The 13,730-nt window shown below is 44.9% G+C and overlaps 1 protein-coding gene across 1 annotated transcript in view; it reads left to right on the top strand.

Annotated features, from left to right (window-relative positions):
* The window catches only part of LOC149440693 (rho GTPase-activating protein 11A-like), a 65,627-nt gene that overhangs the window by 47,569 nt on the left and 4,328 nt on the right, over positions 1-13,730 (top strand). The window contains exons 7-13 of the mRNA XM_089658233.1: positions 3,424-3,540; positions 5,686-5,760; positions 5,836-5,923; positions 6,012-6,091; positions 6,163-6,325; positions 7,599-7,707; positions 8,176-8,302. Coding sequence (XP_089514359.1) covers positions 3,424-3,540; positions 5,686-5,760; positions 5,836-5,923; positions 6,012-6,091; positions 6,163-6,325; positions 7,599-7,707; positions 8,176-8,302 — 759 coding nt within the window. The remainder of the gene's footprint in view (positions 1-3,423; positions 3,541-5,685; positions 5,761-5,835; positions 5,924-6,011; positions 6,092-6,162; positions 6,326-7,598; positions 7,708-8,175; positions 8,303-13,730) is intronic.

The following is a 13,730-nucleotide window of genomic DNA, read 5'->3' on the forward strand; positions in this document are numbered from 1 at the left end:
AAGAAGGCTCAGAAGCTGCCACCTTAAATGAAAGCAGTCCCAGATGGGGGCTAGTCAGGTTTCCCACCCAAATGCTCTTTCCCCTTATGCGGCCCAGGGGGTGTGGAGTTACTCACTCGGTCTCTCCTGCAAGCTTGTGGGTTGGTGGCTGCCTTCAGGCCTGGGCTGGCTCCTTCCCTACTTCCCAGGTGGTCTTCTCTCAGGGGACGGTGAGGCTGAGAGATCCTCCCCTTCCTGCTCCTCTGCCTGTAAGAAGGCCGCTCTGCTGGACCCCCTCCCAGGCTACACACACTATCCTACTGAGGAGGCTCTGTCACTCTTAAGGGCAGTCCTGTTCAGGGACTGGACAGGATCCTTTGAGAGTGCAGACCAGCTCCTCACCCCCCACCCCCCTGAATTTTAGAGACTTCCCCAAGTTTCTAGATCAGGGGGAAGTTCCAGAGAACTGGTCTGCAGAGCTGCTCAGCCCTGACCATAATTTGACCCCCTCTGACTATTCCACCTGGCTGCTATTCAGCCTCTAACTAAAAAACAATCAACTAGCCCCCCCTAGCTATGTAGGACGGTGCTACACTTATTAAGACAGCTATCAGAGACTATTAAAAATTGAGATGCTCCACTACCAACAGAGAAATATTCTAAGTGGTAGTCCTGGAAACAATCTTTACATGCCCTAGATAGATTTAACATACCATGCTGATGCACTTCAGCTTCCCTTGCTGCAAGTCGGAAGAAGGAGATTCACATCCTCTCAGATGCATCCACTGAAGCCATAGCAGCCGTTGCCTACCTCCCAAGGTAAGAGAATCTCTAAATGAAACCCATGTAAGGTTTCTGTTTGGCAAAGCTAAGTTAGCATCTAAGCCTGAGCACACAATTCCCAGGCTTGAACTTTGTGGGAGTGTTCTAGCCATAGAAATTGCAGAGTTTACACTAAGTAAGCAGGACATACAGATAGATGACCTCAAATTCTACTCAGACAGCAAAGTTGTTTTGGGTTACATATACAATCAGATAAAACGCTTCTATGTCTGTCAGCAACCCTGTAGAAAGAAGCAGAAAATCTTCAAGGCCTGAACAATGGTGTCATGTTCCATCAGAGTTTAATCCTGCAGATCATGCCACCAGGCCAATGTTTGCAAGTGTCTTTGCAAATTATTCTTGGTTAACAGGACTTGAATTCCTGCTGGATCATACAGAAGAAACTAAAGCTGAGGTCTTCTAGATCCTGACAACAATCCAAAGATTCGTCGTGAAGTCAAGATTCTTGTCACCAGATTTGGACAAAGATTAATCCTGGGTTCAATGCTTTGAATGTTTCTCCAAGTGGACAAGGCTTGTAAACACTATTGCAAGGTTAGTTCACATTGGTCGCTGCTATCACACTATGTCCACTGATACTGACTGTCGAGGCTAGTGCTTTTACCACAAACCTCTTTCTACAAAAGGCATTGCTAAAAGCAAACTAATAGTACGCAGCGAACAACAGAATGTCTTTAGCACAGAAATTTAATGTATCCATGACAAGCAGAACATTAAAAAAAAACAATCCAATGGCCAACCTGAACCCATTCATTGACAGTCATGGCATGCTAAGAGTTGGTGGACATTTAAACAAAGCTAAGTTGGGAGAGCAAGAACAGAATTCTTTTATTATACCTGGTTTGCCGATCCAGTAACTTCACTGGAGCCTGCTGAGTTTCAGCTCAACTCTAGGCCAATCCAAAACTTCTTAGCTAAAAAGGACTGTACATGGATTTTCAATTCTCATTCTTCTTATATGGGGGGGCTCATGGGCGAGAATGATAGGCATCACACGTAGGATGCTGGACTCTGTTAATGGACTTGAACTCCACAAGGCTCATGAGAGTTTAACCACCTTTCTAGCTGAAATATCTTCCATAATCAATTCAAAACCACTTGTTCCAGTGTCTATTGATCCCCAATCATCCTTACTCCAGCTACTCTTCTTACCCAAAAGCTTGGGTCTGTTCTTGTTTCTCCTGTAGACTTTAAAGCAGGGAATCTATACCATAATCAATGGAAGTGAGTACAACACCGCCAACTGCTTCTGGAATAGTTGGAAATGCGTGTATCATATGCATATATATCAAAACTAAATCATGCATAAAATATATGCATTTAACTCATTATATATAATAAATATATATATATATAACAATCCACATCCATAACTACAACACATAAAATAATGGTAAATTCTAAGTGTCCATATATTTTCATAAGAATCCTTTGTTTCCAAAAGTCCAACCATGCAACCGAACCATTTACCATTATTTTATGTGTTGTAGTTATGGGTGTGGATTGTTTTATATATGATGATGATGAGTTAAATGCATATACTTTACATATGATTCTGTTTTGACATATACGCATATGATATTTGCATGCCTACTGAACATACCTTCTTATAAGATTCAGTTTAGTTATTGTTCTAGATATAGTGTGATGACATAAACGCATACTTTCTATGATGCATGTTCTATGTTTGGACATAAACGCATTGGATATACGCATGTCCACCTAATTCACTTTATTATATGATTTTATGTGATATTCCACGGCACATGGGCATTTACCACTAGGAAGATGCGGCACTGAATCGCTTATACTTATTTTTTGTGGGAACACAAAAAGTGTGAGCAGCACTACTAACATTAGTTATAAACCGCTTTTAGATATTTTTTTTTCTTTCATTAATTTGCATTGTTTTAGGGTGATTGTGCTGAGGTTTTTTCACTATTGTATTGCCAAACAAGGTACTGTAAAGAATTTCATCGGACCCATCAGAGAACTTGTTTTGCTCTGGCCTTTTGGGGACAGATCTTGCTTACCTGGATTTGTTGGATCCTGTTTCTGACCTCAGGAAGAATGTGCCTTGAACTGACACTGCTTGGTGCCTTATATTGCAGTTGTTGTTGCATATATATGCATGTTGGTTCTTTTTGTCATCAAGACAACTGCGAATTGCACTATTGTTTATTTGCACTTTCATAACTACCGTGATTTTGTAATATAGTGTTTTTTTAAGATACCAGACAGGGAGTGTGCTGTTACACTTGTTGTATGAAAATAGAATAGAATGCATAGTCATGGTTAATATTCATCTGTCTTTTTTCAATCATCTGCTACATCCTGTTGTCTGCTGTAACTTGCTGCATTGAATAAAGATCTTCATGGATGAGAAAAAGGTGTTTGAGTTTAGCTACCTAATACAGACTGTCCTCTATGATTGTATCTGCTTATACAGGCCAGGCATAAAGGTCTCAGTAAGGGATAAGTCACTAACACAACAGTTGGAATCAGGATAGTTACTGTAATTTGCACATTGGCATTTTTAAAGCTCAAAGCAGACTTCTCTCTTTCATGACTGTTTCTACATGGGTTTCTTTCTCTTGGCAGGGCAGGTTCCTTCGTTTATCTTGGAGAAAACTTCTGTTCCCTGTGATGTGGGTGAAGAAGATTCAGGCAGCCAAAACCCTGAAGGTCTTCGCAGGAGACGCAGGCGCAGTATGAGCGGTATTGATTACCACCCAGGGGCAGACTGACCATTTGGAAACTCGGGCACAGCCCGAGGGCCCGGGGTCAGTAGGGGGCCCCATGAGATGCCCCTGGTACCTTTTTTCATAGGCTTTTTTGAGTTTGGGCAAGGACACAGGGGCCCCATGATCCCCTATTGCCCGGGGGCCCCATGAGTTGTCAGTCCGCCCCTCTTACCACCGTTTAATGTGTAAAAAAAAAAAAATGTCTTGATGTGTGAGCTTTTCCATTAGAAAGTCATTCTGGTTTCAATCCAATTCAGTTTTGAAAAAACTTTGAGCCCCCCCCCCCCCAAATGCATTGGAATTTTATGATCTAAATTTTGAAAAAAAACTAAATCTGGATTTTATGTTACTGGTTTTGACATGTTGCTCCTTGCACCCCCAGTCCTTTCTTGAGCAAAGAGCTTAACCTCCTGGGAGGGCTGTCTAAGGATGAAGATTCCTTCCACACGGCTTAGGCCTCATGCACACTGGGCACATATCTCACGTGTGTCAAATCCCAGTATTTTTTTGGGTGCTGAGGAGGCACAGGTGCTGCATTTTCAGCTCCACTACAAGCAGCCCGCCAAAATCTCACAGGCTGAAATACACGGTGGCTGGACGCTGCACCTAATGGTACACATGTTTAGAGTTATATGTATTCAGGAACATATGCCTGGAACGTAGGTAATCTGGATATATGTCCCTAAATGCATGCCACCCTAAAATACGAGTACCACTGGGTACTGTGTCCAGCCACATCCTGCCGCAAGTAAACTATTATGTCCTACTAGATCACTTCAGGCTGGCCCTTTTTTCAGGTTTAGCTATGTAAAACATTACAAATTAGTGCCTATACTATGCTATACTGGATTTAAAATCCATTAATACACTGTCTCACCCTGCACTGCACATGCTCAGTTGCGCTCTATTTTTTTGGCACTGTGCTGAAAATGTAGAGGCCGATCTACTGAAAACCTAAAGTTTTACTGCTGTTCAGTGGGGTTCTGGGCTTCACAAAATGCCAGCCTCCCACAAGAAACGGGAACAGTACTGGAGGCAATTTACACAAATTTTGGTATAATAAATTCTAATGTGGAATGTATGTTCCTTGCTAAGGAACATTTGGAGGAGATTTACTAAAACTGGAGAGTGCAAAATCTGGTGCAAAATCCGCTTCTACATTTTATTGTCACAGCTTAATTGCACAAGCTACAGTTAGAAGCTGATTGGCTACCATGCACAGCTGCACTAGATTGTGAGCACTCCAATTTTAGTAAATCTCCCCCAATATTTTTATCAAGTTGTTGTGGGTAAAGTTCCACTTTAACTAACTATGACTCTTGCTTGGGAATAGCGATAGATATGAATCTGCCTCAACATGTTTAACTGCATGAGCATTAAATCTGCTTTACTCATGTGCATGAGGCCTAAATGAATACATGAAGGGTGACCATGATGGACATCTTGTTGTAAAGGTTCTTTCTTGACTTTTAAAACATCCAAGAGATAATTGGAAGTGGTGGGAGTATGAGGGGGTATGAAAAGGGAGAGTTTGCGTAGCGGTTGGGATTTACATGAAGGAAAGAGAGAGGGGGGTACGAGAACAGGGATAAAATATAGACAGAAGGGCACAGGAGGAACCAGAAGTTAAGTATATGGAGTATAGACACGGGAAATTTAATGGGGGGGCTGACGGATTGATGGTGGGAGGGAAAGGAAATAGATTCATTTAAGTGGAAATTTGTGTATTTGTGAACTGTTTGATACAGTGTTAATTTTTGTGATGGAAAAATGTAATAAAAGATGTAAAAAAAAAAAAAGGTTCTTTCTTGCAAGTTTCCATCTGACTTTGGGCCAGTGGAGCTGTGATGTGCTTGGAAACATTTCAAGGCACAGTACATTTGTCTTGGATGGTTAGCCGTTTGAATGTCCTCACTGGCTCCTGAACAAGTAATAATGAACCTCACTGCCCTTTTGGAGTCACTTGGTTACCCAAGCAATATTTCTTCCCATGCTCTTAGGTGTGATTTTGACCTCTGGTAGATAACTTTTTGATACCAGTATACTTTCTGTGACATTTAATTGATCAAGTTGCAATAATTCAAAATGATGATTTTCAATTTGTTCTTTATTTTTTTAGGAATTGTCAACGATGCTTTTAACAAACTGAAGTCCGGCCTAGGTCCCTCAAGTCTTATGACAGATCGAGCACCCGGTAAGACAATGATTTATAAAATGATGTCGTCTTGACTTTCAGATTTAGCTGCTAACCAGCTTCTGAATCTCTTAGATGAAATAGAATTGCCACACAGGAGCAAAACCAAGCGTAAAGCATCTGAGGATTCTGGTTGTGGAGAACTTTGTACACCCAAAAAACGGTAACCGCAATTAGTTTCTGCTCATGCTGCTGAGGGCTCATGTTGCTGAGGCATAGGTAAACATGAACATGTTTAATTATCGTTTTAGTAAATCTTTGCTGGAGATTGCTGATGATCATCTAGATGATGAAGAAGTAAAAGCACCAAGCACATCCCAGTCTCCAGGTAGTTAGCAGAAGTTTAAAATAGTCTGGTACTGGTCTCTAGCTGTCATTTAATTATTGTGACTTGCTCTTTAGATGATGCGGGAGGTGGAGAAGAGGTATTTTCTGACATCTCAGTGAGTCCTGGCAACCTTTTAGACCTCAATTCAGAATCCCCTGCTGTTTCACCAATTCCCGATTCCTCCTCTCGTGGACAGAAAGGCAGAAATAAGCGAAGAAACAGCAAACGCATAAAGAGGTGAGGATAGATGGAGCTTTAAACCTCAAGGCTAGACTTTGCATGATGTTTTTGACCATGCTACTGTTATAACCAGGGCTCTTTTCCTGGCAAAACATGCTGGAATGGCGTTCCAGCACCTAGGCCAAAGACATTGAGGGAGAACTTTTCCTTTTACAACTTATTTTAGCAGGACACCAGCCGCAGAGTTTGCCTCTGTGGTGCTGGCTGCAGACCTTGTGGAAGGAAGAATGATATCATCTGCACTTCCTCTCCCTGCAGACTAAATGGCATGCTCCTTTTTGGTGGCAGTCGCAGCTGTGAGGAAGAGTTGTGCTGCGATGTGCTGTCCTGCCCTGCTTGCTCACTTTCCTGTGGAGACATCTTTTGATAATTTAATTATCGTTGTTGTAAATGGGTGGGATCTGTCAATGCTGCTTCAATATAGGGGCTGCCTGGTTATCTCTCTGTTGGATGTGGGGCTGTCTTATGAAGGTCATGGGCTGTCTCTTTGCTGTATATGGGCTGTCTCTTTGCTGGATATGGGCTGTCTCTTTGCTGGAAATGGGAATGTCTCTTTGCTGGATATGAGGCTGTCTCTTTGCTGGATATGAGGCTGTCTCTTTGCAGGACACAGGGCTGTCTCTTTGCAGGACACAGGGCTGTCTCTTTGCAGGACACAGGGCTGTCTCTTTGCAGGACACAGGGCTGTCTCTTTGCAGGACACAGGGCTGTCTCTGTGCTGGATACAAGGCTGTTTCTGTGCTGGATACGGGGCTGTCTCTTTGCTGAATATGGGTTAGAAGTGCCGGATATTTCTAATGTTTTGTACATTTTACTACATTGCTTTTTATTAACAAATTCCATACTGACATCAGCAGTGATGATTCTCCCATCAAGAATTATGTTTTATAAGTTTTAATGCTTTTTTAAAATGTGCATCAATAAAGAATGTAAAAGGTTTTGCCTTCAAACAGTCTATCCTGGAAATTCTTCTTGTGCCTAAATCCCTAGTGTTGCACCCCTTCACTCTAAGCCAACTGCAGCATTGCCCACACATGGACACTGGGGCATGAGTGGGAGGTTACATAACCCAGAAGAGGATGTAGTTACACTTAGAAAACCTTTTGAGAAGCCTGATAACTCTAGGTTGCATTATATTTTATGAAAATAAGTTTCAAGTAAAGCGAGTCAACATTTGTAATTTTAGCATACTTGCATTGTTTCTTTACTAGAATGCCTTTGCTCATTGCTTGCAGTTGCTCCTGTTTTCTCCATCCCTTTCTCACAATAGACAGACTGGCCAGCTCTCAATTTCTCCTGCTCAGCTGGACAGAAAGGAGAAGGTTCGCAATTCACTGAGACTCTTTTACCGGGCACGAGCAACCAAACAGCCACAACCGGTGAGATGGACAGTTATTGGTTCCACTAGCTGCTATCCACTGTACTGAGAACTTTTCCTTTTTTGCTTGGCGTGTTTAAACTCCATAAAAGACATATAAGACAGTAGGTACAGGGGATTGTTGTAGAGCAATACTCTAATTGGAACTTAGTTTGGATTTTAGGAAAAGGATTCCATTGTAATGCCAGCCCTCCGAGGAGTGTTGGCCATAAAGTCAGAAATAATCTCAAATAGACTGATGTGCAGGAAAAAAGTGTCAATGTGTTTTGGGGTTGGGGGGTGGGGAGAGGTCATAGGGTCTCCTTCATCAGAGCTTTGATGGAACCTGTTGCAGGAACGAAACATACACTGGACAAATTTGTGTGGAGTTGCCCTTAAGAGAGTTTCAGTAGCACAAAATAAAATATCTTGATACAGATATATTCCTTTCTTCATCATCAGTGGTTTATCCACTTTTTTTCTTCTTCAGACTCCAGAATGTAAAAACCTGGAGCAGACTGGGTGGAATTTGATGAAGAAGATGGTTGCAGACGCTCTGGATGGACCTTTCTTCAATGGGAGAGATTTTCGAGGTACTCTGAAAACTTCAAGCAGTGGTAGGTCGCCCAGAGTTTTCACTGAATGGTTAAAAATGTAAGATACCTAATTTGAACCTGTGGTAAACATTCCAATTTCTGCTAGCAGTGTAACTAACCCAATCCTTTTTACGAACGGTTGAGCAATATAGGGGTTTACAGTTTATCTCCCATTTGCGGCCAATAGACATGTGCACATAGAAAACATTTGTTTAGTTTCTCCGTTTGGATTGATTCGTTAAGGTACTCATTTTTTTTAGTTGCATTTGTAAAAAAAAATTGTTTTGTTTATTTGTTTTTGATTGTATTCAAAACGTTTCCAATGGATACGAATCAAATTATATTTGAATAGAAAATATTGAATCAATACAAATTCATTGTGAAGAAAAGCTGGTTCTATTCATATTTCAGAAGATGGCTATATTCTTTCTATTCTATTTTTTTTATGTTCTATTGTATTTTCTATTCTGTTTTATTCTCTATTCTATTCTTTTGTATTCTGTTTTATTCTATTCCATTCTTTTCTGAATTCAAATGACGGCTATATTCTTTTTATTTTACCTCTTTTCGAAACTCGAATTTCGAAAAAAAGGCTATAATCTTCTATTTTACTCTATTCTATTTGAAAATTTGAATTTCAGAAGATGGCTATATTCAAACACAAATGCACACAGTCTTTGAAGGAAAACCGCAATAGTCAGCAATATGTTTTACAGTTCAAATTTGTTTTCAAATTCATTTGGAATTTGATTTAAATTATTTTGTATGAAATTTTGTTTTTGGAGTTTGGCCACTGGACATGTGCGGTTTTTTTCGTTCCAAATCGAAATTCGGATAACATTTTAATTCAGAGTTTCAGATGTATCTGAATTTCCAAATAAAACTGTACCGGATTTAAACGAATCAGCTGTATATCTTGGTTTATCTTGGTTTATATTCAATTTTGCACAGTATTGTGTATATCACAGCAGCTAATGTGTAACGAGGTTAATGGAGCGCAGGTGGTTTTTTTTTTTTTTTTTTTTTTTAACTACAGTAATACCTCGGTTTAAGAATTTAATTCGTTCTGCAGGACTTTTCTTATAGCGAAAAATTCTTAAACCGAAACGCTGTTTCCCATAGGAAAACCAATTAATCTGTTCCGGAGATCATAAAATAGTAAACACTAATAAATACCGCATGAGTTATTTTATCAAGTCATACGGCATTTTGGTAGTGACAACCATGTGTTAATATTTCAGCTGTCACCGGGGTTCCCCACTGACAGCTGAATGTAAAAGAATTGCTGGCAATTAAAAAAAATTATTAAAAAAACTGTGTGGGGTCCCCCTTCCCATCCATACCAAGCCCTTCGTGTCTGGTATGGATTTTGAGGGGAACTCCCACGCCAAAATTTAAAACAAAATGGCGTGGGAGTCCTCCCCAAAATCCATACTAGACCCTTTTCAGAGCATGCAGCCTGGCAGGTCAGGAAAGGGGGCGGCAAACAATGTTTCTTTTTAGTTTCTTAAAAGAAACAACATTTCCGTTAACTTTGGGGAAAGTGACAGCTAATTTTGTGAGCTATAGTGAAGAAAAAAGAAGAGCCAGCAATTGCATTTAAAAATCAGCACTGACATACACTTCGTATTGCGAAAAAAATTCATACAAAATTGGTAAACCGAGGCATTATTTTCAGTGGATTTTCATTTGTAAACCGAAAATTACTTTAACCGAGGCGTTCTTAAACCGAGGTATTACTGTATATACAATAACTATCTATCTCTCTAAGTCTGTCTTCAAGTGACAAATGAAAAAACTTTAAAGCGATATTAAGTGGGAGGCCTGACAATTTTTTGTTTGACATAAAAATTAACAAGGAATGTATTTTGAAGTGTAAAATAAATGTTCATTTTTTAGATATACTAAAGAAGTGTTAATATTTTTATTGCTGTCTATGTCCTTACTGGGAGATTTCTCTCTCTCTCTCTCCCTCTCCCTCTCTCTCTCTCCATTGTCTGTCCCTCTATCTCTCTGACCCCTCTCTCTCCATTGTCCATCCTGTGTGGGCGTGTCTCTCTCCATTATTTTCTCTTTTTCTCTCTCCATTGTCTCTCTCTCTCACCCCATTTTGTTTTTCTCTCCGTTATCTGTCTCTCTCTCCCTTCATTCTTGATTGTTTCTCTATTTTCTCCCCTGCCCTCTCTATCCATTGTCACGTGTCTGTGTCTCTGTGTCTCTGTGTGTCTCTCTCTCTCTCTCTCATTTTACTCTTTCCTCTCTACTCTCTTTCCTCTCTACTCTCTTTCCTCTCTACTCTCTTTCCTCTCTACTCTCTTTCCTCTCTACTCTCTTTCCTCTCTACTCTCTTTCCTCTCTACTCTCTTTCCTCTCTACTCTCTTTCCTCTCTCTCGTCTCGTCTCTCTCTCTCGTCTCGTCTCTCTCTCTCGTCTCGTCTCTCTCTCTCGTCTCGTCTCTCTCTCTCGTGTCTCGCGCTCTCTCTGTCTCGCGCTCTCTCTGTCTCGCGCTCTCTCTGTCTCGCGCTCTCTCTGTCTCGCGCTCTCTCTGTCTCGCGCTCTCTCTGTCTCGCGCTCTCTCTGTCTCGCGCTCTCTCTGTCTCGCGCTCTCTCTGTCTCGCGCTCTCTCTGTCTCGCGCTCTCTCTGTCTCGCGCTCTCTCTGTCTCGCGCTCTCTCTGTCTCGCTCTCTCTCTGTCTCGCTCTCTCTCTGTCTCGCTCTCTCTCTCTCTGTCTCGCTCTCTCTCTCTCTCTCGCTCTCTCTCTGTCTCGCTCTCTCGCCCCGCTCTCTTGCTCTCTCTGTCTCGCTCTCTCTCGTCTCTCTCTCTCTCGTCTCTCTCTCTCTCGTCTCTCTCTCTCGTCTCTCTCGTCTCTCTCTCGCTCGTCTCTCTCTCGCTCGTCTCTCTGTCTCGTCTCTCTCTCGCTCGTCTCTCTCTCTCTCGCCCCTCTCTCTCGCCCCTCTCTCTCGCCCCTCTCTCTCGCTCCTCTCTCTCGCCCCTCTCTCTCTCGCCCCTCTCTCTCTCGCCCCTCTCTCTCTCGCCCCTCTCTCTCTCGCCCCTCTCTCTCTCGCCCCTCTCTCGCCTCTCTCTCCCTCGCCTCTCTCTCCCTCGCCTCTCTCTCCCTCGCCTCTCTCTCCCTCGCCTCTCTCTCCCTCGCCTCTCTCTCCCTCGCCTCTCTCTCCCTCGCCTCTCTCTCTCTCGCCTCTCTCTCGTCTCTCTCTCTCTCGCCTCTCTCTCGTCTCTCTCTCTCTCGCCTCTCTCTCGTCTCTCTCGTATCTCTCTCTCGTCTCTCTCGTCTCTCGCCTCTCTCTCGCCTCTCTCTCGCCTCTCTCTCGCCTCTCTCTCGCCTCTCTCTCGCCTCTCTCTCGCCTCTCTCTCGCCTCTCTCTCGCCTCTCTCTCTCGTCTCTCTCTCCCCTCTCTCTCCCGTCTCTCTCTCGTCTCTCTTGTCTCTCTCTCTCGTCTGTCCCGTCTCTCGCTCGTCTCGCTCGCTCGTCTCGCTCGCTCGTCTCGCTCGCTCGTCTCGCTCGCTCGTCTTGCTCGCTCGCCTCGCTCGCTCGTCTCGCTTGCTCGTCTCGCTTGCTTGCTCTCTTGTCTCGCTTGCTTGCTCTCTCGTCTCGCTTGCTCGCTCTCTCGTCTCGCTTGCTCGCTCGCTCATCTCGCTCGCTCTCTTGTCTCGCTCTCTCTCTCGTTTTTCTCGTTCTCTCTCGTCTCTCTTGCCTCTCTCCTCTCTCTTGCCTCTCTCCTCTCTCTCTCGTGTCTCTCTCTCTCGTGTCTCTCTCTCTCTCGTGTCTCTCTCTCTCTCGTGTCTCTCTCTCTCTCGTGTCTCTCTCTCTCGTGTCTCTCTCTCTCGTGTCTCTCTCTCTCGTCTCTCTCTCTCTCGTCTCTCTCTCTCTCGTCTCTCTCTCGTCTCTCTCTCTTGTCTCCCTCTCTCTGTCTCCCTCTCTCTGTCTCCCTCTCCCTCTCTCTCTCTCTGTCTCTCTCTCTTGCCTATCTCTGTCTGTCTCGTCTGTTTCTCTCTCCTCTCTCTCTCCTCTCTCTCCCTGCCTCTCCCTCGTGTCTCTCTCCTCTCTCTCTCGTCTCTCTCTCCCTGCCTCTCCCTCGTGTCTCCCTCTCCCTCGTGTCTCTCTCTCCCTCGTGTCTCTCCCTCGTGTCTCTCTCTCGTGTCTCTCTCGCTCGTGCCTCTCTCTCGTGTGCCTCTCTCTTGTGCCTCTCGCTCTCGTGCCTTTCTCGCTCTCGCGTGCCTCTCTCTCTCGTGTCTCTCTCTCGCGTGCCCCTCTCTCTCTCTCGTGCCCCTCTCTCTCTCTCGTGCCCCTCTCTCTCTCTCTCTCGTGCCCCTCTCTCTCTCTCTCTCGCGCCCCTCTCTCTCGCGCCCCCCTCTCTCGCGCCCCCCTCTCTCGCGCCCCCCTCTCTCGCGCCCCCCTCTCTCGCGCCCCCCTCTCTCGCGCCCCCTCTCTCGCGCCCCCTCTCTCGCGCCCCCCTCTCTCGCGCCCCCCTCTCTCGCGCCCCTCTCTCGCGCCCCCCTCTCTCGCGCCCCTCTCTCTCGCGCCCCTCTCTCTCGCGCCCCTCTCTCTCGCGCCCCTCTCTCTCGCGCCCCTCTCTCTCGCGCCCCTCTCTCTCGCGCCCCTCTCTCTCGCGCCCCTCTCTCTCGCGCCCCTCTCTCTCGTGCCTCTCTCTCGCGTCTCTCTCTCTCGTCTCTCTCATGCCTCTCTCTCATGCGTCTCTCTCTTCCTCTCTCTCTGCCTCTCTCTCTGCCTCTCTCTCTGCCTCTCTCTCTGTCTCTCTGTCTCTCTTCCTCTCTCTCTGCCTCTCTCTGTGTCTCTCTCTCTCTCTGCTTCTCTCTCTCTCTCTGCCTCTCTCTCATTTATCTCTGCCTTTCTCTCTGTCGTCTGTCTCTCTCTGTCGTCTGTCTCTCTCTGTCGTCTGTCTCTCTCTGTCGTCTGTCTCTCTCTGTCGTCTGTCTCTGTTGTCTGTCTCTCTCTGTCGTCTCTCTATCTCCCTCTGTCTGTGTGTGTCTCTCTCTCTCTGTTGTCTGTGTCTCTCTCTCTCTGTCGTCTGTCTCTGTCTCTCTCTGTCGTCTGTCTCTGTCTCTCTCTGTCGTCTGTCTCTGTCTCTCTCTGTCGTCTGTCTCTGTCTCTCTCTGTCGTCTCTCTGTCTCTCTCTGTCGTCTGTGTCTCTCTCTCCCTGTCGCCTGTCTCTCTCTCTCTCTCTCTGTCGCCCGTCTCTCTCTCTCTCTGTCGTCTGTCTCTCTGTCGTCTGTCTCTCGGTCGCCTCTCTCGGTCGCCTCTCTCGGTCGCCTCTCTCGGTCGCCTCTCTCGGCGCCTCTCTCGGTCGTCTGCCTCTGTCGCCTCTCTCTCTCTGTCGCCTGTCTCTCTGTCGCCCCTCTCTCTCTCTGTCGCCCCTCTCTCTCTCTGTCGCCCCTCTCTCTCTCTGTCGCCCCTCTCTCTGTCGCCCCTC

The sequence above is a fragment of the Staurois parvus genome, unplaced genomic scaffold, assembly GCF_062004578.1.
Source record: "Staurois parvus isolate SC_StPar_1 unplaced genomic scaffold, SC_StPar_1.0 ptg001058l, whole genome shotgun sequence".
In the NCBI taxonomy this organism is placed as follows: domain Eukaryota; kingdom Metazoa; phylum Chordata; class Amphibia; order Anura; family Ranidae; genus Staurois; species Staurois parvus.